Raw genomic sequence first — 21,082 nt, forward strand, 5'->3', positions numbered from 1 at the left:
AATGGACCGTAGCCTCCTGCCAGAGGGAAGTGGCTCAAATAGTCCATGTCCAGGGTGAGAAGCTGCTATGCGGCCTGCTCACCCCCGAGTCCTGGAGACGTACAGGTCCTGTATCGATGGAAGGCTGCAGCCAATCACCTTCTCAGCAGAGTGCACAATGCATAGCTGATGTAACAAGCTGGAGTAACAAGCTGATGTTACTCCAGTGTTTCCAGAGCATTGACCTTGACCCTCTTTCTAGAAGTAGGTTTGGGCCAAACTCAGAATTTGTTAACCCTGAAAAGAGGTCAACTCAGAGGTTTCTGTTTCACAGAGACAGCTGACCTAAAACCTGGGTAAGTCACCATATTAAATCGCTCTGTGAGCCTAACCAGGGCTAGAACAGCTTTTATTCCTGTAACGCTGAGTTTAACAAGAGTCTGCTCCTGAAGGAGAGTGCTGATTGGTCAGTCACAGATGGTTCAGGTACACATAATAAGACTTAACAGGAGTTTATTTTACTCAAATGACTTACAAGCATGATCTTTCATCCCCTTCTGCAATTGTCTTCAGAAGTGGAAATCAAAGCATTCAATTTAAATCATGTACACTTTTAAATTTTGATTTATGTAGGATACAATGCTCTTGATTTATCGGTCAATATACATTCCTACCCTCAGCTATGGTCACGAGCTTTGGGTAATGACTGAAAGGACAAAATTGTAGATACAGGTGGTCGAAATGAGTTTCCGCCATAGGGTGGCTTAGAGATAGGGTGAGGAGCTCAGTCACATGGTAGGAGATTGGAGTAGAGCCACTTCTCCTCCACGTGGAGAGAAGCAGCTGAGGTGGTTCAGGCATCCTTTCCGGATGCCTCCTGGACACCTCCCTGGGGAAGTTGTCTGGACATGTCCCACTGGATGGAGGGCTCTTTTCTTGGTTCCACTGATAAAGTCTTGTATCTTCTGCAAGGTTTACTATCTGAGTTTTCTAATTCTGTTTGATGAAACAGAAAACTTTGAGTTGTCTGTCTCTGGGAGATTAACCCGGAGTTCACTCTTAAGCCCAGAGTTAACTTAAGTTCCTTCATGAAACTGGGCCCTTGTCAAGAAAAGTAAATGCCCAATTGAAGCCCCTGAGACTACGTAGAACACACAGAGCTTTTCATGGTCAAAACTAATAAAATGAACATTCAGTATTTCAGAATGATTACCTGGCATTAAAATGACAATAATACAGTTGAAATGAGCAACTATCTTACATTGCATGTAAGAATAATTGAATATATGTTTTTTTAAAGAAAGAAACGTATGGAAACAACTGCTCTTTATATTTGTTTTTAGTTTCTTACAAAAATACTTTGTACAAAAACATGATGAACACAGCTCTATTTATAACACACAATACATTCATAGTGACATTAGAACAATTTTGACAGTATGACAATAGCTGACAAGTCATTACTTGCTTAAACATTCAGCAGAATCACAGAAAAATAAATTTGAAATGAAAGGCCCTTGTTTGTGTAAATGTTAATGTGCTAGAGTATTATTTGCACATTTACAAGTTATCAAAATTGTTGTTTATTAATAAACCTTTTTTAATTATGTGATTTTCCATTGTCATCCAGATTGATGTCAAATTAAAATTAAAATATTTGTGTGTACTGAGCCACATAAGTATTCAGTTGGAAATACTGAAATACATAGGCTTCTTAGACTATTTCTAAATTACACTTTCTCAAATGGAAACAAATGCTGCTCTTGTCCTTTTTTGTTGCGTTTCAGTTTTGTTTTGCTGGTTTCCTTGGTCTGTCTGTTCTGTGGCCAGGACAGAGCCAGAGTTTCAGAGGCAGTCTTTCCTTTCGGACTGAGCTCATCGTGGTCCTGGTCTTCGTCAGATGAGAAGCCCCCTGTCTCCCTCTCAGCCCCATCCTTAGATCCATCAGCTACAGATTTAGGACCGTAGCGCTGTTTTAGGCGCTCCCGGATTAGCAGGCCTTTGGTCAGCAGAGTCCAGTTGGAAATCGCTTTCTTTTCACGCTTCTGTGAAAACAGATAAAGCTCTTTCATCTCCAAGAAGAGCCCTTGTCAATTCAATAACTTATTTCAAAACACAAAATTGCATCATACACCTTAGATTGTAAAACACAATTTGTAAGAAGAAAAAAAATACTGTAACGAAACTGAACCTGTATTCATGATTATGTACTGGTCAGAGGTTGTAATTTTGATTATATTTTCTTCCCTCTTAATTGTATTAGACAGAATAACATAAACCACTGTGTTATTATCATTATTGTCTTTCTTTGTGATCCAAATTATGTGTCTTACCTCCTTCTCCTTTTGTTTGTAGAGCTCCTGTTCTTCGACCCAGGCCGCTCTCAGAATCTCCTCATGTTCCTCACACACAATGTACCCATCCGTCCTAAAAAAAATATACAGTAAATACTTGACTCATTTAATAATAATTTTTAATCTTATATACAATTTACTTAAAAAGTGTAAAATGAAAAATACAGTGATCTTCTCTTACACAGCATGTGAGTATCCTCCATGGAAGTCAAAGCCAGTGACAGCCGGAGCGGCGTCTAGGTCAAGTTTTCGTGCGACGCGGTTAAGATTTGACAACTTCAGATGAACACAGCCCACCGGTAACATGCAAGGCTTAAACAGGTACACGTTTCCATAGTCATTCCGGGGAACCTACACAAGAGAGAAACAGATAGATAAAATAAATATGAGCTTGGAGTAAGCAGGCAGGAGCACTGACACTGTGTTTGGGATGTATACTAAGTCAGTATAAAATCTACAAATGAGGCACTAGTATAGGGTTAATACTTGGCTAGAACACCGCTGGGATTACCAAATGCCACAGTGGGGCAGCAGTGGCTCTAGTGCAAACTGTAGTTTATTATTTTAGTAGTGAACTAGTGGGACAATTATTTCTGTTGTATACGGAATTAAAAAAAAAAATACAATTTTCAATCAAATAAAGTTTGAAATATGATGACTGAAGGTTTTAAAATAGAGAAAATTTGTGTATTATTGATGAAAATCAGAGGTTGTAATTTTGATTTAATTATGCCACTGTCTATTGGCATGAGTATGTATAGTTCAGATAGCAGTTATGATTATCAAAATACAATTTTGATTATTTTAATAATGGATTAATTCAGCTCTATGTGTCCTATATTATATTATACCTTTCCATCTACAGCAATGGGTGGCTGGTAATCCTCTGTCTGCCACTCTCCAAACAGGGCCAGGTCGTTTTCATCTTTGTTATCAGACATCATTCTGGCTTTACGTGAGCGATTGGAGAAACCTTTCACCATCTTAGGAGGACAAAAGCACATATTTGTACATTGTAATAGTGGTTTAGCACAAGCAATAGTTCAATCAAAAAAAAAGTTGTAAAAAGTCATTGATTGGCACCTTATATGGTTCTTCTCCCAGTCTGACTGTTCGAGCCTCTTTCAGCCATGTGTCTCTGGAGTGAAGAGTGTGCACACAATCCCTAGAAGATAATAAAAAATCTGTTGACCAAAAACATGCTTACTATTTGTGTTTAATTGTTGTTGAACCATACTGGCTTTATTGTCAAGTACAATGGTTCTCAAACTTTGGCACGTGAGACCAGGTCTTTGTTTAGAACCAGTACAGAAATTGTTTGACCTGAATAGTCCTGTTTTAGACCTGGTTTATTTTATTATTGTCTTAGGTGGTACTTGGTGCGTGAACCATTGAGTATCTCCACACACATACCTGGAGTAGACTGGTTCTCCTCGGCAGTAGCCCAGCACAGCGGCACTCTCTGGGTAGATGGCCTCATATTTAAGCAGGTGTCTCTTCAGGGCGTACAGAGGGTGGTTCTTATACTCTGTGATTGACACAGGCAGAGGCTTATTCCTCAGTTTTGATTGCAGCTGAGGGAAGAAACAAACAAAATTAAGCTAGTAATGATCTCTACATTGCTACACTATGTGCATGTAAAATAAAAGTGGATTGAAAATAGTATGCGTATATACAAGATTTTATTTTTTGAGCCATCAACCTGTCAGGAGGTCTGCAGATGAACAAAGGGCTATAATCTGGCACATTTAGCTCTGTTTTAGTTTTCATTTATATGCATAGCAGTGTTTCCCACAAGTTAATACCGAGACTGTGGTGGCACAAGCGTTTATATTTTGTATTGAATAAAATGATTAAAATATGGGAGAATAAATGAGACTTTTTGGTTCTGCTGAAAAAAATAAATACAGATAAAATATTGTTACTATGTCTGTGATAATACTACAGGCATAATAATTAGTTTTACCAATTTCTTGTAGACTATGGTGGCAAAAATGTTCTCCAGTTTCTTAAACATATAAAATATACAGTAAAAGAGACAAAACAGTAATTTCAGATAGTAAGCACAAACAAAAATATTTGAATCTTAACATTTTGTCACTTACAGACACAGCCAGTAACCAGATAGCAGAGCTTTTACTCAATATTACTCAATAAGAAGTAATGCAGGGTCTAAGAAAAGGACTCTTACTCAAGTGAATGTAACAGAGTAAATGTATATCATTACTACCAATTTCTGCATTGGAGTTACTAAGTATTTGTTAATAACTGCTACTATTGATATAATCATTAACTGAATCAAACCTCCTTGTCCTCCTGTTGGTCCCGTTCATCCTCAGGTCCAAAGAATGGCTCCAGTGAGTCCTCCCACCACTCGTCATCCACCCTCCTCTTCCTGGACAATGTCATCCATGTGGGGTCATACTTGGAGCCTAAGTCCTTCAGGAACCCGTCTCCGTTCACAGATATCACATATGTCAGCGGCTGTGATGCATTCTGGGATATGACCTGAGGAGACGCCACCCCCACATCCACCTCCACACAGACCCAAGACTGGGTTTTGTCCAAGTACACCTCCAACCACTCATCGACTCCAGGACTGTCCTTCTCTCTCCTCTTTTTAGGCTCATTCACAGTCACTTCTTCATCGCTCTCTTCATGCTCTTTGTCTTGTTTCTTGCCACCGCTTCGTCTTTTTGGAAGTGGAGTTTTGGCTTTTGCAGGTTTCTTGCCCTTTAGACAAATAAAAAAAAACAGTGATTCCAAATGAGCTGTCCAATGAAATCTAGAGAACAACAATGATGCAAATAACTTTATAAAACACATGGATTTGAAATTAAATATTGCTGCAAATTTTATTACAGGCTTAAATACTCCCTATGCTATCAACTAATTCTCCATTTCCCACTGTTAATCTAATCTAATAATTTCTATTATAATAAACATTTAGTTAACATTCTGTTATTCTTTTGTAGGGTCACATAAGTAGTGACAGTAAAGTTAGGTGGCAACAATGAATCAAATTTGGAAAAAAATTAAATAAAAACTCACAGATTAATCACCAATAACTTAATCAAATCAATTAATGTTATGGGGATTGTACACACACATTTCATGAGAATGAAATATGAATTATACATTTTGATGAAAAATCTTTAATTCAATCAACATATTTCTGTTTTTTATTCTGACTAAAATGTAATAAAATAATCTCAAAGACACAATCTGAGCTTTAAGCCATGTTAAACTGCAGTTACCTCATAAAAAAATTTTTTTAAAATTACCTGGAGTTGTGTTTTGTTTCATTCACACATGTTTAATCAATCCTGCATAATTAATCTGTCTATATCTCCAAAGCTCAAAATCCTCTGTTCCACCTTGTGATGTCATGAAGCTGTAGTTTTCAATTTAACAGCTCCTTTTACCTTTAGTTCAGTAGAGATGAGCAATTTCAGAGCTAAGTGTACTCACAACAAAGTAACCAAACTTTTTTTTTTTATGTTGATCTCACCTTCTTAGCCTTTTGCTCATCTTCTTCTTCCTCGCTGTCCTCCTCACTCACAGCTCTGAACTCCTCTTCGCTCCCATCTGTCCCTCCATCACTGGCACTCTCCTCTTTGTAGCTCACTTTTGAGGCCACACTTCTGCGTTTGTTGTTCTTAGGTCTCTGCACAGGCTTTGCTCTCTTCTCCTCTTCCTCTTCCTCCTTGACTAACTTCTTCCTGGCTTTTTTACCTCCTCTTTCCTTTTTCTCCCCTGATGATGGTCTCTTAGATCCCGGGGAGACTTGAGGTTCAGTGGGACTAGACTCGACCGAGGAGTTCTGTTTGGAGTTGGGTTTGCTCTGCCTTTTACTCCCTTTGCCCTGGAGAAAGAATAAAACTGGTCATCAACAGGCTGAAGCCTTTGTTCCCTTAATGATTACCGCATTTTCCAGTGAGACTTATACTCAGATAGAATTTCACACCTTCGTTATTGTCACATTGACGATTGCGTGAGGGCACTCTAGGCTTGTGTAACAGTATGGCAGCCATGCAAATGGTGCTTCATCTACTTCCGGAGCAGGCAGAGTTTTCAGAAGTGACACCGAGGATGAGGAATTCAAAGGATATAGTGATTTGGAGTGAGATAGCTTGTTTTTTATGCTTTAGTTATCTGATGAACTGTTAATATCTATGTTAACATACCAGACACATACTCAGGTTGCTGTCTATGCCTCATCTAGCTGAATAAATATATGTTATGTAACGGTTGATTATCCATGCTACAGTTCACTTGTTTGACCACTAGATGGTGGTGGTATATTTGTAATACCTGTAAGAAAATTTACTTGTTTTCGTTTATACTAATATTTAATTTCCCCTTATTTATTTCCCCTTCATTTGTAAGACCATAAAGGTGATACATTTTTATTTGGAACAATATTGTAAATGTTTAGTTTATCATAAGTCTAGTCCTGTCTCTGGTGTTTGTGGACAAACCAGCATATGTTACGTTAGCATAGCATATCTGATTAACTGTTAATATCTTACGTTAAGATACCAGACACGTATTCAGGTCATTGTCTATGCTTCATGTAGCTGAATAAATATAAATGTGTGACTTTAGCGTACTGTACTGCTATTCATCCTGTTGTTCTCTATTTTATTGTTTTTATCACAACTTGCCTTTAAAGATAAAATGTCTGTTCTTGTTCTCAGATTTTGTAAAATAAATTACGCCTTTTTTTGCTGGTGCGACTAACACTCTGGAGCAACGTATAGTCCGGAAAATACAGTACATGGTATTTTTAGAAGAAAATATTTTCTAGAAGAAATAAAAATTTAAACATATAGAAACTTAACCTAAATAAAATATTACATTATATTAAATATTTTATTTTGAATGGGCAAAAATCCTGCAAATATCTAACCTGGCTCATGCTAGATTGATTGATAGATTTGTATGTGTTGTTCTCTAAATTAGGTTCTACATATATATCTATCTGGAACAGCTCCCACTGAAAACCATCGGGAAAAGGCAGAACGTCATGATGAATATTTGAATTGAATTCTTTGAAGATTCAGAACAGTGAAACAAGCTGAGAAATCAAACTTTTGTTACCTCCAGTTGAGTGAAAAGCACAGACATCTTCCCTGTCTACAAATGCACAAAGTGCTTACCTTCTGCACATTTTTCACATAATAATTTACCATATTTTCTCTAAAATAGGCTGTAGTACGCCTGTCATATTATGTTTGTTTTGGTTCAAAACCTCAGTGCTGCTCTGTCATTGGGTTGGCTGGGTGAATTTTAACGGGAGTATCCCAAGATGGAATCTCATGATTTTGCGAATTCACAAATATTGCGAAAATCCATCTTGCTGTTTACTAAATATTACCTATAAACAAGAAGCTGAATAGAATGAATAGGATTTGTGATAGACCCAACAATGGACATTCATTTTTTATGTATAAAGACTGTGACAATATGATAACTAAACAAGTATTTTTATATCTATACTTTGAGTCCTACCTTTGCTGTGGATGGAGGTTTAAAAGGTACAGGTTGTAGAGACAAAACAAGTCGACAGAAAAGCTGCAGGGACCTGAGCATCAGTAGGAACAACTGCAATATCAGGAATCAGATCCCAATCATTATCATATCATTAATATGTTAAAATTCAAGAGAAAAAAGACAAATTAAATAAAGTCTCTCACATGGGTCATTTCTTGGTGGTTCCTAGCTGACAGACTGGCCAGTCTCCTCTCCAGTAAAGACCTGGAGATGGGACACTCTTCATAGGGGAGACTGGGGTTTAGAGTGAAGGTTGCTTTGAACCTGATAAAAAAAAAGAAAAAAAGAAAAATTCTTAAGTCTCTGGGTGTGTGCAAGTAATGCCCTACATATTTTGATACAAAACTGAACAGTTTAAGACCTTTTTTCAATCAAAGTAAAATCTATAGCAGTAAGAACTAGTATAGTAATTGTGTAATCTTGTTTTAAACTGGGTTTAGATTTAGTAATGCTCAGAAGGGTAAATATTGTGTTGATACTGGTACTGAGAATCACTAATAACTTCATTAATGACAATTTTCAAGATCGTAAAAGCATTTTTATGTGTAGGACACAGTATCAATTAAGAAATAAGAAGTCCCTGCCGAGTGTGACTGCAAACTATATACTAAGATCTTTTGTGAAACTAATATGCATAATATGCCCAGAGATCTCAGGAGCACAAAGAGAAGTACAACCCCAATTCTAATGAAGTTGGGATGCTGTGTAAAACTTAAAAAAATACAAAATGCAAATCATGTTTAACCTATATTGAACTGAATAAACTACAAAGACATAATATTTAATGTTCAAACTAATAAACTTTATTGTTTTGTGCAAATGTTCACTTATTTTCAATTTGATGTCTGCAACATTTTCCAATAAATCTGAGACAGGGGCAACAAAAGAATGGGAAAGTTGAGGAATGCTTGAAATACATTCCACAGGTAAACATGATAATTGGAAACAGGTGAATGTCATGATTGGATATAAAAGGAGCATCATGGCAGGGCTCAGTCATTCAGAAGCGAGGATGGGGTGAGGTTCACCACTTTGTGAACAACTGTGTGAGCAAATAGTCCAACAGTCTAAGAACAACGTTTCTCAACATACAATTGCAAGGAATTTAGGGATTTCATCATCTACGGTCCATAATATCATCAAAAGATTCAGAGAATTTGGAGAAATCTCTGCATGTAAGAGGAAAGGCCACTGAATGCCCGTGACCTTCGACCCCTCTGGCGGTACTGCATTAAAAACAGACATGAATGTGTAAAGGATATTACCACATGGGCTCAGGAATACTTCAGGAAACCATTGTCAGTTAACACAGTTCGTCGCTACATCTCCAAGTGCAAATAAAAACTGCACAATTCAAAGCGAAAACCATATATCAACAACACCCAGAAACACTGCTGGCTTTTCTGAGTTCACCTGAGATGGACTGACGCAAAGTGGAAAAGTGAGCTGTGGTCTGACGAGCCCACATTTCAAGTTGTTTTTTGGGAATCATGGACGTCGTGTCTTGCGGGCCAAAGAGGAAAAGGACCATCCTGATTGTTATCAGTGCAAAGTTCAAAAGCATCTGTGATGGTCTGGGGGTGTGTTAGTGCCCATGGGGAACTTGCACATCTGTGATGACACCATTAATGCTGAAAGGTACATACAGGTTTAGGAGCAACATATGCTGCCATCCAAGCAACGTCTTTTTCAGGGACATCCCTGTTTATTTCAGCAAGACAATGCCAAGCCACAGTCTGCGTGTGTTACAACAGCGTGGCTTCGTAGTAAAAGAGTTCGGGTACTAGACTGGCCTGCCTGCAGTCCAGACCTGTCTCCCATTGAAAATGTGTTGCACATTATGAAGCGCAAAATATGACAACAGAGACCCCGGACTGCTGAGCAACTGAAGTTGTACATTCAGCAAGAATGGGAAAGGATTCCTCCTGCAAAGCTTCAACAATTAGTGTCCTCAGTTCCCAAACGCTTATTGATTGTTGTTAAAAGGAAAGGTGTTGTAACACAGTGGTAAACATGCTCCTTTATTGGAACGTGTTGCAGACATCAAATTGAAAATGAGTGAATATTTGCATAAAAACATTAAGTTTATCAGTTTGAAAAATAAATATCATGTCTTTGTAGTTTATTCAGTTCAGTATAGGTTGAAAAGGATTTGCAAATCATTGTATTCTGTATTGTATTTTTTAAGTTTTACACAGGGTCTGAACTTCATTGAAATTGGGGTTGTAGTATAGAACATAATACTATTGAAGGTGAAGTACCATTTGTGTAGTCCGGAAATGTAGTTCTGGTCTATGCGTTCTTTGGGCACATTTCCAAAATGAGCAGGAAGTAAAGACAGACTGATGGCCAACAGATCCGGGTCACTGCACAGAGAGTTACGGAACTGCGCATTGGCCACCAGACACAACAGGTGCACCTAGACAGAATAACAATGAATAGAGAAAATTCAAGATTTAAGATCTGTTAGCCCTGTAAACAATTAGGTTGGGTTTATACAATATCCAAAACATAATATAATCTCTAATTGAGTTGGAGGGCTAAAATAGGATGGAATTGAAAATGTAAATGTATTAAACCTTATGAGTGTCTATGAGTAGGTCCTTCTTGTATCGGTTCACCATTCGCCGCAGGTATGCATCCAGCTCGGCCTGCTGTTTCTTTCTGTGAAAAAAGAAGAAAGCACATATTCAAGAGATATTGTTAATTACAAATGTTATGATCAGGGAATTGTACAAGAAATGCAGAATAATGTTGGGTGTGTGTGTGAGTGATTAATGGTGGAGAGAGCGGGTGGCACAGAGTGGCAACTTCACTTCTGTCAATTGGCTTTTAAAGCACCAAATATGAAGTGAATGAAAAATGCCTGAAATTATGAAGCAAATTTGAGAATCTAGAAAGATGCTATTTAAGACTATATTATAATTATTATTAGTAGTAATTTTGGTATGATTGCAGCTATATTGAACCAAATTGTAACAATTGTTATTTGTAACAACAAAAACCTTGAGGAAGTCCATTGCATAATCATAACTATGTTTAGATTATTCTACTTTATGAGAGGGATGAGCACTTAGTAATAAAACTTTGTAATGTCAGCATTCACCTCTTCCTGACTTCTGGAGTCTCGATCTCTATTTCTACAGACTCAGGGATGGCGAGAGTTGCAGCAGAGGGCTCCACTGGACCAAGAGGCTCCTCCAGCTCTGAACAATATAAACAAAACAAGGGACAAATTACTGCTAAGCTCCTTTACAGCAATAATTTGCATAAATAGTATTCAAATGACTATTATTTTTTTAAGTCTGATTTGACATATTAACATGCTGATGATTCTTCAATGACAATAATTTACTGCAATATTATAGTGAGACTAACGTTCAATCGCTGCCATCATATTTTAAAAATTAAGACAAAAAGAATAATAAAAAACCTATAATATCAAAGGATCACTCTCTATGCATTTCCCTCAACATTCTTTACACCAGTGTATTTCAACCTTTTTTGAGCCAAGGCACATTTTTTTCATTGAAAAAATCACAAGGCACACGATAAGCAGAAAATGTTAAAAAAATGAAACTCTGCATCCTATATTTACAATATAAAGTAATTCTCATCAGATTATTTTGAACAGGAATTAAATAAACACACAAAAAAAGCATTTTATAATAAAATAAAATATTTCTACTCACTCAGTGTGAAACCTGATATTTTTTAGACCAGTTAGGTGTAATTGGATAATTTCCTATGGCACACCAGACAATATCTCACGGCACACTAGTGTGCCATGGCACAGTGGTTGAAAAACACTGCTTTACACTAACAAACAACACCAACAACAACTCACAATTTTAAGATACTACAATTTGATCATTAAGCAGTTAAAGTACAATTCAGTAATGTTCCTATTCCCCAATATTCACTGACCTTCCACCTCCTCCCAGTCATCCTCACTGTCGTCATCTTCCTCCTTCACCTCTGCTCCAGACCCAGTGAGTGTGATGGGTGGGACCTCCATATCTTCACAAATCTCCTTCACTGGAGACTTAAAGTATTTACTTGCATTCTCAGCATCAGTTTTAGCAGCAGCAGAGGAGCGTGATTTGGGCTGGACTTTTCTCTTGATGGGTTCTTCTACATCTCCAACACTGTTCACTGGAAAACAGGGGAATAATTTAGATTGTATCCTTAATCTGTATACCTAAATGCCAAATTGATTACACAATATATTTTATTTGTCCAATGTTTTTTCATGTTTTATTGTATTTTACAAACAATAATCATTTATAAATTTCATTGTGTGTATGTTTTTTTAAACACACACACACACACACCGTTTAAAAAAACGTGTGGGTGTGTGTGTGTGGGGGTGAGTGTGTGTGTGTGTTTTAATTTGCCAGTCTTTATTCGCCAAGACTTTTAAGTTATCAGTGTCAAATGACTATTATATGGTTTTAATTAATTTAGTATAGCAGCACATGCCAAATGAGCGCGACATTAAAAATGAACTTCAAACAACTACTTTTCTGCTTTTCACTTACTGGTATTTTAGTTGCTTTTGTTGTTGGTGGTGTGCGTGTATGTGTGTATGTATGTGTATATATATGTGTAGGTGTGTGTGTGTGTGTTTGTTTTTCCACAGAACTGTTGTCTGTCTTCCATGGTGTGGAAAGCTATTGAAAAATAGATAAGAATTGAAATGGATTCGTAAAATATTTTAAAGCATTTTTAATTAAACAAAAAACAAACAAACTTGGATAGAGTATACTTTGATTTGGAATAATTTGCACAATAGTGAGCGATTTAGTATGAGGAGGTAGGATTTCAACTTGGCTTTGCAGAAGGGTATGCATATGCTAGGGTAAAAACAAAATAAGACTCAGGGTTAGGGTCAAGTTTAAATGTTATGCATAAAACAATAAATGATGAGATTTCCAAACCTGTCTCTTTCTTTCTCCTCGCCTTTAGCGGCTGCTGCAATTTCTTCTTTGGAGCTTTCTTACATGAAGCTTCTGATTCTTTCTTTTTAGCCATTTCGTTTGCTTGAGATCTATACTTTACTGTTTAAAACACATGCACACTAGGGCAGCAGAGGAGCAGAGGGATCCACATGGAGGTTTAGTAAGAACGAAAAAACGAGAGTTACTTAACATTCCATTCAGAAGCTTTCATAAGAAGAACAAGTGCGCGCCGGATGTTTTCAGGAGGGGCTGTGATGTCACTTCCGTCTATCGCTTTTTGTTTTCAGAAATCCTTTAAAAATTGTATTTTTAATAAATACAAACTAGCCTATTCTTACAATGTTGTACACATTTAGGTTCTTTATTTTTTACGACTGATTCTTAATAATTAGGCCAAATATTTTAGTTAAAGGGATGAAAATAATTCGTTGTTTTTTGTTGTTTTTTGTTGTTTTTGTTTTTTTACTTTGACTTTGACTGTTTTAATAATTTACATAATAATATTAATGTAGAGTTTCAACTTGCATTTTCAGGAGCATATCCAGTCCTAATGGAAAATCCAGACCAGTGCAATAGCATCATATAACCACTAAAGGGCAGTGCAGTGTTTTGTCCTTCATATGAGTTGACTAAAGGAGATGGGTAATTCTAGTCTCAGTGAAGAGTGGAAATCACTGAGTCTACTTATACTCAAACCATTTACATTGCTTCCATTGGGGTAGCCTGAAATATCATTTGGGTCAGAGTACCTTTTCCAAAAATTCAGATGGCTGGCAGGGAGTTGTAAAATGTCCACAAATGCTGAACCTGATTATTTGTCATCAGTATTCACTCAATTATGTCTGAAAATGTTCTGTTAATGGCCTATAAAGGCTCCTGTTTGATTGAATAATACCATAATTTTAGATACATTACTGACAGAGAACACATCATCACTATTACTGTGATAGAGGACAAAATGGCTACAAAGGGTTTCAGTACAAAATATGCTTAAAGGCACACTACATAACTTTGCTGGTGAAGGTTCCGCATCTGTCACCTGCTTTTCTCATTGGAGATGTTATTGTTTTACCCGGAATGTTCCATAGTATGAGATTAAACCAGACATGGGCAAATCACGGCCCGGGGTCCACACATTCCCCTTTGGGTTTATTAATCCAGCCCACTGAATGTGACCAAATTATATTAAAATGGGTAACGGTAAACCTTGTACAAAGTTTTTCTGCTGTGTTTATTTAGGTGAAATTTAATAAATAAATTATTGATTTAATTAATGCATTTGGAAAACAATTTGTACAATGAGCCTTGCAAATTCATGCTTTGTTACATGTTACAGGAGAAAGCTCTAATGTATTACATACATATATATATCATGGTCTGGCCTGTCTGTCAAATTTTAGAATCCATTGTGGCCCATGTGTCAAAACGTTTGCCCACCCCTGGATTAAACCATTGAACCATAAATGTAAATTATTCAATTACAGGTGATTCACTGCTCAGAAATACCTTGAAAAACATTACTGTGAGCAGGGTCGCCTCTCCACAGATCTTGCCTGTAACTTTGTCTGGTGTGGTTACATGCTTGTCTCCATGGAAATAGAAAAGTTACACCTATAAGTGCACCTTTAACAGACCTATTTGGCAGATAATATAATAATTGGCATATTGTGTTTCATGTCTTGTCATGTCAATAGGGATATACTTAGGATATATTAACCATAGACCAGGTCAACATTTTTGGACATCACAGGAAAACACCTTGTCCACTTAAAAAAAAAAAGAGAAACATTTTGAACTTTGTAACAAGTTAATTTTATTTTCAAAATCCAACTCGTACAAATGCAATACATTTCTATTTTTCCACTCTCAAAACCCCAATATTCTTCACAACATTTGAAATCGACACCAACAAAGCCCACTTTCAGATGTATTTTATTGCAGAATGAGAACTAGCAAACATGATTGGATCTGTACATTGTATTGCGTCCCCCGCTCTGTCTCATGCCCAAGCTCTCGGTCTAAAACCATGAATCTCATCAGGGCGCAGGCTGAGAGCTCGGGGTTCTTCAAATCACATCATTTCAGTCCAATCTAACTCCGAATCAGCACCCATTGATCCATCTGCTCCCAGCCATGTCCCCTCTGCTACGCTGTCATTCACAGAACACTTCACATTAACAGTACTGTCTCTGGAGGTCCTCCACACTCCAAAATACTCAGAGAAACAAGAGCTGGGATTGATATTGCATTGTTCAAGTGTATTATGATGTGGTTTTCAAGAAGATCTGAAGATTATCCATTCATTCTGTTTCACCTCTGGTGGTGACTTGCTCTGAATTGGTAATTTTTGCTTGAATTTGTTAATAATTTTGACTGAATTTGATATTAACACAAAATGAAAAAAAACCCAAATATCTTACTATGTAACTTTTCCAGTAGAGGGCATATTAGCTGGTTGTTTTCATAGTGATGTCTTGTCTGACATTAAACCTATTTCTCTTACATTACACGTGATATTGCTAAAAACATGTTTTCAAACTATGAGCAGTGTTGTCACAGATTTCACAGATTTGGTCTGTAACTTGGTCTGGTGGCATCACCTACTTATCTCCATAGCAAGGAGTTGAATGTTATAAGGTGGAACATCCCAGGCTAAGTAATAACATCTCCAAAGAGAATAGTGCAATGCCAGCATGTAGAATTGAACCAGCAACCTTTGGTTGGGTGTATTTCAATGTCTATTAAAATACTTTATGTGGGATTTACCTCTCATTGTATAGTAGTTATTTTTCTTGCGTTATACCACATCATGCAATACCAAAACTCACAATTTATCCTGGCCTGGAACTGGCACAAACTGGATTCACTTTCCAACACTCAACATGTCGTCTTTAGTAACATTAAATGCATATTTGTTCTGTCAGTATACTACAATGTAGTGAAATACAACAAAATTCATATCAGAGATTGCTTCCCACAGGTGGCGCTATATCCCCAGCTCTGTGCATGGCTTCCATCCCTATATGAACCTCATACAATCAGATAGGAATAAAAAGCCATACACAGCACTGGGGCTTCACTCTGGTGGATTTCATCAGCCAGAAAAACAATTTAAATTAGCATTTGACATTTAAAGTATTTCACTCACAAAATACCAACATGGACCAAAATTGTAATTAATATGGATAAAACATTGTTTTACAAATGGCATCATTCACATATTCATATAGGAAAGATGTCTTGCCCAGGGATAGCACAATACCATGTAAAAGTGGATTTTGGGAAGTATAAGGGATTTGAAGCAACTTTGGCACTCTCAAAGTTGTAGGGTGTTCCTATCCATATCTTTTTAAAACTTTTGGATAATTGACATAATGATTACAGTTTAAAAGAAAAGATTATAGCCAAAACACATTAATAACCATTTACATTTGACCCATCCTTCAATACCTTTGGGGCTCCAGATCTTTGCTTGTAACCTAACGTTTTGAAAATCAATTTTAAAATACAACCAGATTTTTTAGATAAAATGTTTAAATTGTAAATTGTAGAATTGTGAATGTGAGATATAAGCATGTTATACTGTCCATGTAGGAAATTTTGTCCTCTGCATTTGACCCATCTTTTAATACCTTTTGGGCTCTAGGGTTTAGTGTTCAACCGTAACTTTTTGTAAACCAAACATAGAATAAAAGTGTAGTTAATTATAGAACAGTGAATGTGGCATATATAAGTACACTTTAATGTCCACATAGCAAATGGTCTCTTCTGCATTTGACCCATTCTTAAGTGGCTCTAGTTCTCCAGATCTTAGTTTTCAAACTCTTTTTTAATAAAATAAAATAAAATAAAACCTGATATTTTCAAATAAAATGTAGCAAATTGTACATTGTAATTGTGTAACTTTGAATGTGACCAGATATAAGTACCCTGTAATACCTACATAGTACATTTTCTCCTCTGCATTTGACCCATCCTTCAATACCTTTATGGCTCCGACACTTAGCTTCAAACCCACCCTTCTTCTATTATGGTGTTTCTATATTAGTTCACTCCCTGTGCGTCTGCGTATAATTGAAAATTAGATTGCGCTTCATTGAAAAACATTGTTATCTGGTGTAGATTGTTCTATCTTCACAGCAAAGTCACACCTGAGACCGCCCACTCACTCCCCTATAGGTCACACTACATCATTACAGGTTAAAAATAACACCACAATAGAGAACAATATGTCTACAATGGGGTTCAATACAAACACATGTGCTTAAAGGTACACTATGTAACTTCTGTGGTGCGGGGTCTGCCACCTGCCTTTCTCAGTGAAGATGGTGATTTACCTCCAGAGTATGGCATTAAATCAATCCAGTTTGCAAGTATTTTTATTGCTCAAAAACACTTGGAACTTTCTCTAGTGGTGTCACCTTCTTGTCTCTGTGGAGGTAGATATGTTTAAAGCCATACTATGGAGTATTCCAGACAAAGCAATAACATCTCCATGGAGACAAAAAGCAGGTTGTGGACCTTCATCAGAAAAGTTACATACTGCGTCTTTAAGCAATTAATTTCAATGTAATGCAATGACTATGTAAAACCTCATTAATAATTTTGACCAAGTGCATACTGTTACTGTGTCCTTGAGCAAGACACTCCACCCATTTAACCTAGAATCACATTTAAGTTGCTGGTTGTGACATGGAAGGGCATCTGGTGCAAAGGAAGAAAAAAAAAAAAGGCAGGTCTCTGGAACCGTTTTGAAGATAAAAATATAATATAGTTGAGAATAAATCCCGTTGTCTCACTGTTTGGACAAAAAGCAATAAAAGACTAAACACTGAACAAGAATCAAAACTATAGCTTGAACTAATCCACAGTTAAACCTGGATTAAAGCAAAATTAATCCACCAGAACTAAGTCGGAAACCACAAGGGGTGTTTTTAAGACTTTGCTCAAACTGAGTTCTGTTCTTGCATGTTAAATTAGCAAACAGAAGTCTGGATACTTTGAGGCCAATTGGGAATAAGATAAAATTTTATTTGAGAGGTTTTGGTCGAGGCGCTGTTAGGTATAGCTGATTTTGTCGATATTTTTAGACTACAGAAAAAAATACAACACGGATTTTGCTTCTTTCCATTGAATAAGATGTACTATACTTAAAAAAGTAGTAAGTATGTGGTACATTTGACAAACCAGGGCTAAACCAATTCATGAGGTGGTAATTACTGAGTATATTATTTAGCACTATGTTACAAATTTGGACTTTTAGACATAAATATTGAACTTACCTTATTTTGTTACATGCAAAGACTGACAGTAGTAATCTATATATCCATCAATTGAAAATTCTGACTTTATAAAGTTCAGTTATTGGGGATCTAATCTTGACATTGCTCTTATTACCCCAACAGTGTTAATATTTCATAAAAGTATAGCCATTTATAACAAGACTAATCTTTTATATAATTCTTCCTTTCAAGTTAAGATTAATAAGCAGGAATTCAAATTAAACAATTCATAATCTGGTTTTTGAGATTATTGAAATATATTGAACCAGGGCAGAAGCTTTGAAAAGTGGAGGGAAAAAAACATTCCTTCAACTTCAAGGCAAAGGATATAAAATAAATCCAATTACTGAGCTGTCAGTCAGGCTCCTAATTAGAGCAACTCCCGGAGATTTTGGCAAAAAAAGGGAAAAGTGATTAAAAATTCAGGAAAAAAATATAAACGTTGTCCTTAGAAGAATTTGGAAATGTTCAGAGCTGGTTAGAAAAACAAATCTGTTGAGAGAAGATCATCCGGGGAGCTGAGGGAGCCCGGGGGGACGTTGCTGCAGTTCAACCCAGGAGCGAGAGCTGGAATGCGGACGCGGACAGGTGCCCCCCCCCCCTCCCTCTGGGTCTGGTTGGATGTGTGGTTGGCTGGTCAGTTCTCCACGGTTCTGGGAGTTGAATGAGAAAATCCGGAGCGCGGCGCAGAGAGGAGATGGGCACGAGGAGAGGTGCATGTGGGAATGTGAGAGAGGAGAGAGAGAGGAGAGAATGAGAGAGAGAGAGAGGGGAGAGAGAGAGAGAGAGAAAGGGGTTCCGGCTACTGTTCAATGTGACGAAATGGAGGAAGGGGGGCAGGAGAGAGGAGAAGAGAGAGAGAGAAAGAGAGGAGTGAGGGGGTGCAGGAGAGAGAGCGAGGGAGAGGGGCAGGAGAGAGGGGAAGAGAGAGAGAGCGAAAGAGAGGAGGGGGCATGAGAGAGGGGGGTAGAGAGAGGAAGAAGAGAAAAAAGAAAGAGATGAGAGAGGGGGGAGGAGAAGAGGGAAAGAGAAGTTAGGGGAGAGGGGGAAGAAGGGAAAGAGGGAGGGAGAAAAATGAAAGGATCGATCGTGGAGGGGGAGACTGGAGGGGGGAAGAAGACAGAAGAACTAGTTTTGTGAAGAATTCAATTTTAGTATAGCTTGAAGGCGCTGTGCAGCTCTTCAAATGCACACCTGTAGTACAAATGATGCTCCTGTTTATTCTGCAGAACACAGACTATATTTGATCCTAGTCAAATATCTGTGCTCTATATGCCTCCATGCAGTGGCGGAGCGTTAGTACTATAGTAAAGTACTGTACTTAAATACAAATTTTATGTATCTGTACTTTACTTAAGTACATTTTAAAGTGGATTCTTTTTATTTACTATAGCAGGTATCTGTACTGTACTGTGACAGGACTGAAAAGTAAAAGCATTTTTTATTATTATTTGAGATCTGCTGAAAAGACTGAGAGGCAGTTTTTTAACATGTTCATGATCTGAGCAAAGAAAAATATAAAAGTAAAAACTGCAAGGAAAAATATTCAATTGAGTTGTTTCTGTTGAACAAAATTCAGGACACATCTTTATCAAAATTATTACATTTGAAGCCTCATAAGATCTCAAAATCTGCATGAAATACTTTTACTTTTTCTCTTTAAGTACATTTTAAACTGTACTTTAATAATTTTACTCAAGTAGATTTGTTCATGTGATACTTTTACCTTTTACTTCTACAGATTTTTTTGAGACATAATTTTGATTAATCCCAGACTGCATAAGTTCAACAAAAATAACAATAAATAAATATAGATGTTTTTATATACTATAATATAATTAATCTAAATTGTTTCTGTATTTTATTATAAGTAAAAAAAACATAACTGAAGTATTTTGAATTCATAAATTACAAACCTTGACTTTTACTTGTACTTGTTTGTGCATTCTTACTTTACTTAAGTACAAATCTTAAGTATCTGTTCTTTACTTAAGTATGTTTTATAGTGAATACGTTTTACTTTTATTTCACTACATTTGAGCGCATGTATCTGTACTTTCTACTCCACTACATTTTTTAACTGACTGAAAAGTTTCTATGTTTTGAGGGGCTATTTTCACCATGTTCGTGGTAACATCCTGACTGAGGGTTTTGTAGTTCAAGTTGACTTTAGGCAAACAAAAATAAATACACAAAATTCATAAGAAACTGTTTCGTAATGCTACTGTTAACCAAAATCTGTATCATTTTCAATCACTACCACTACAAAGACAAATTAACAACACTTGTGTGAAATACTTTTACTTTTTACTATTGAAGTACTTTGTTAAACGGGTACTTAACTACTTGTGCTTAAGTACCAAAATTGAGAACTTCCTCCACTACTACATTATTACAACTAATATATTAAGTACAGATAGTATATATGGCATTCAATCTCACAAATTGTTCAAAAAGACTAAGACAACTATTCATGGGTTTCAAGCTGTGGCAACCATCCTCCGTTGTCGTAGCAATAAAGCAATTAGGGTGAAAATATTATATCTTTTGAATGAGGAAAGGTCTTCTATGGGTCCTTACAAAGTCTTTCAAACGAGGAAAGAATCATTTGGCTGAAAAACATGAATAGTCAAAATACACCAGCAGTACTTTTAACCTGAATTCATAAACTTGTATCAACAGCAAAGAAAACGCAGCGTCTTGCAAATATTACAGAGCGTCGAGTGCTTTTAAATGCCATCCCCGGAGCATATAAAGATCACTTCTAAATTGACTTTTGTGCCGATAAAATATTTCATTATGTGGTGGTGTCCCTTTAGTTCCGGTGTGTAGAGCGGACAGTGGAGAGGCGAGGGGGATGGGGGGTGAGGAGGGGGCTAAAGTGGGCTTTAGAGCGGGCCCGTGTTAATAAAAGCAGAGCTGAGCCGGGCGTTTGTTGCGCTCACAGACC

The 21,082-nt window shown here is 36.9% G+C and overlaps 1 protein-coding gene across 1 annotated transcript; it reads right to left on the bottom strand.

Moving 5' to 3' along the window:
• Positions 1-1,320: 1,320 nt before the first annotated feature.
• xpc (xeroderma pigmentosum, complementation group C) lies at positions 1,321-13,100 on the bottom strand. The gene is made up of 15 exons (XM_033968838.2): positions 12,830-13,100; positions 11,817-12,044; positions 10,996-11,095; positions 10,469-10,553; positions 10,151-10,308; positions 8,033-8,153; positions 7,848-7,940; positions 5,845-6,198; positions 4,638-5,066; positions 3,747-3,907; positions 3,417-3,498; positions 3,185-3,316; positions 2,515-2,684; positions 2,313-2,406; positions 1,321-2,024 (listed from the first exon to the last, which is right to left on the bottom strand). Exons 1-15 carry the CDS (start codon positions 12,921-12,923, stop codon positions 1,710-1,712), a joined length of 2,616 nt encoding a protein of 871 aa, XP_033824729.2. The 5' UTR covers positions 12,924-13,100; the 3' UTR covers positions 1,321-1,709.
• Between the last annotated feature and the right edge of the window lie 7,982 nt (positions 13,101-21,082).

The sequence above is a fragment of the Periophthalmus magnuspinnatus genome, chromosome 7, assembly GCF_009829125.3.
Source record: "Periophthalmus magnuspinnatus isolate fPerMag1 chromosome 7, fPerMag1.2.pri, whole genome shotgun sequence".
NCBI classification, from domain to species: Eukaryota; Metazoa; Chordata; class Actinopteri; order Gobiiformes; family Gobiidae; genus Periophthalmus; species Periophthalmus magnuspinnatus.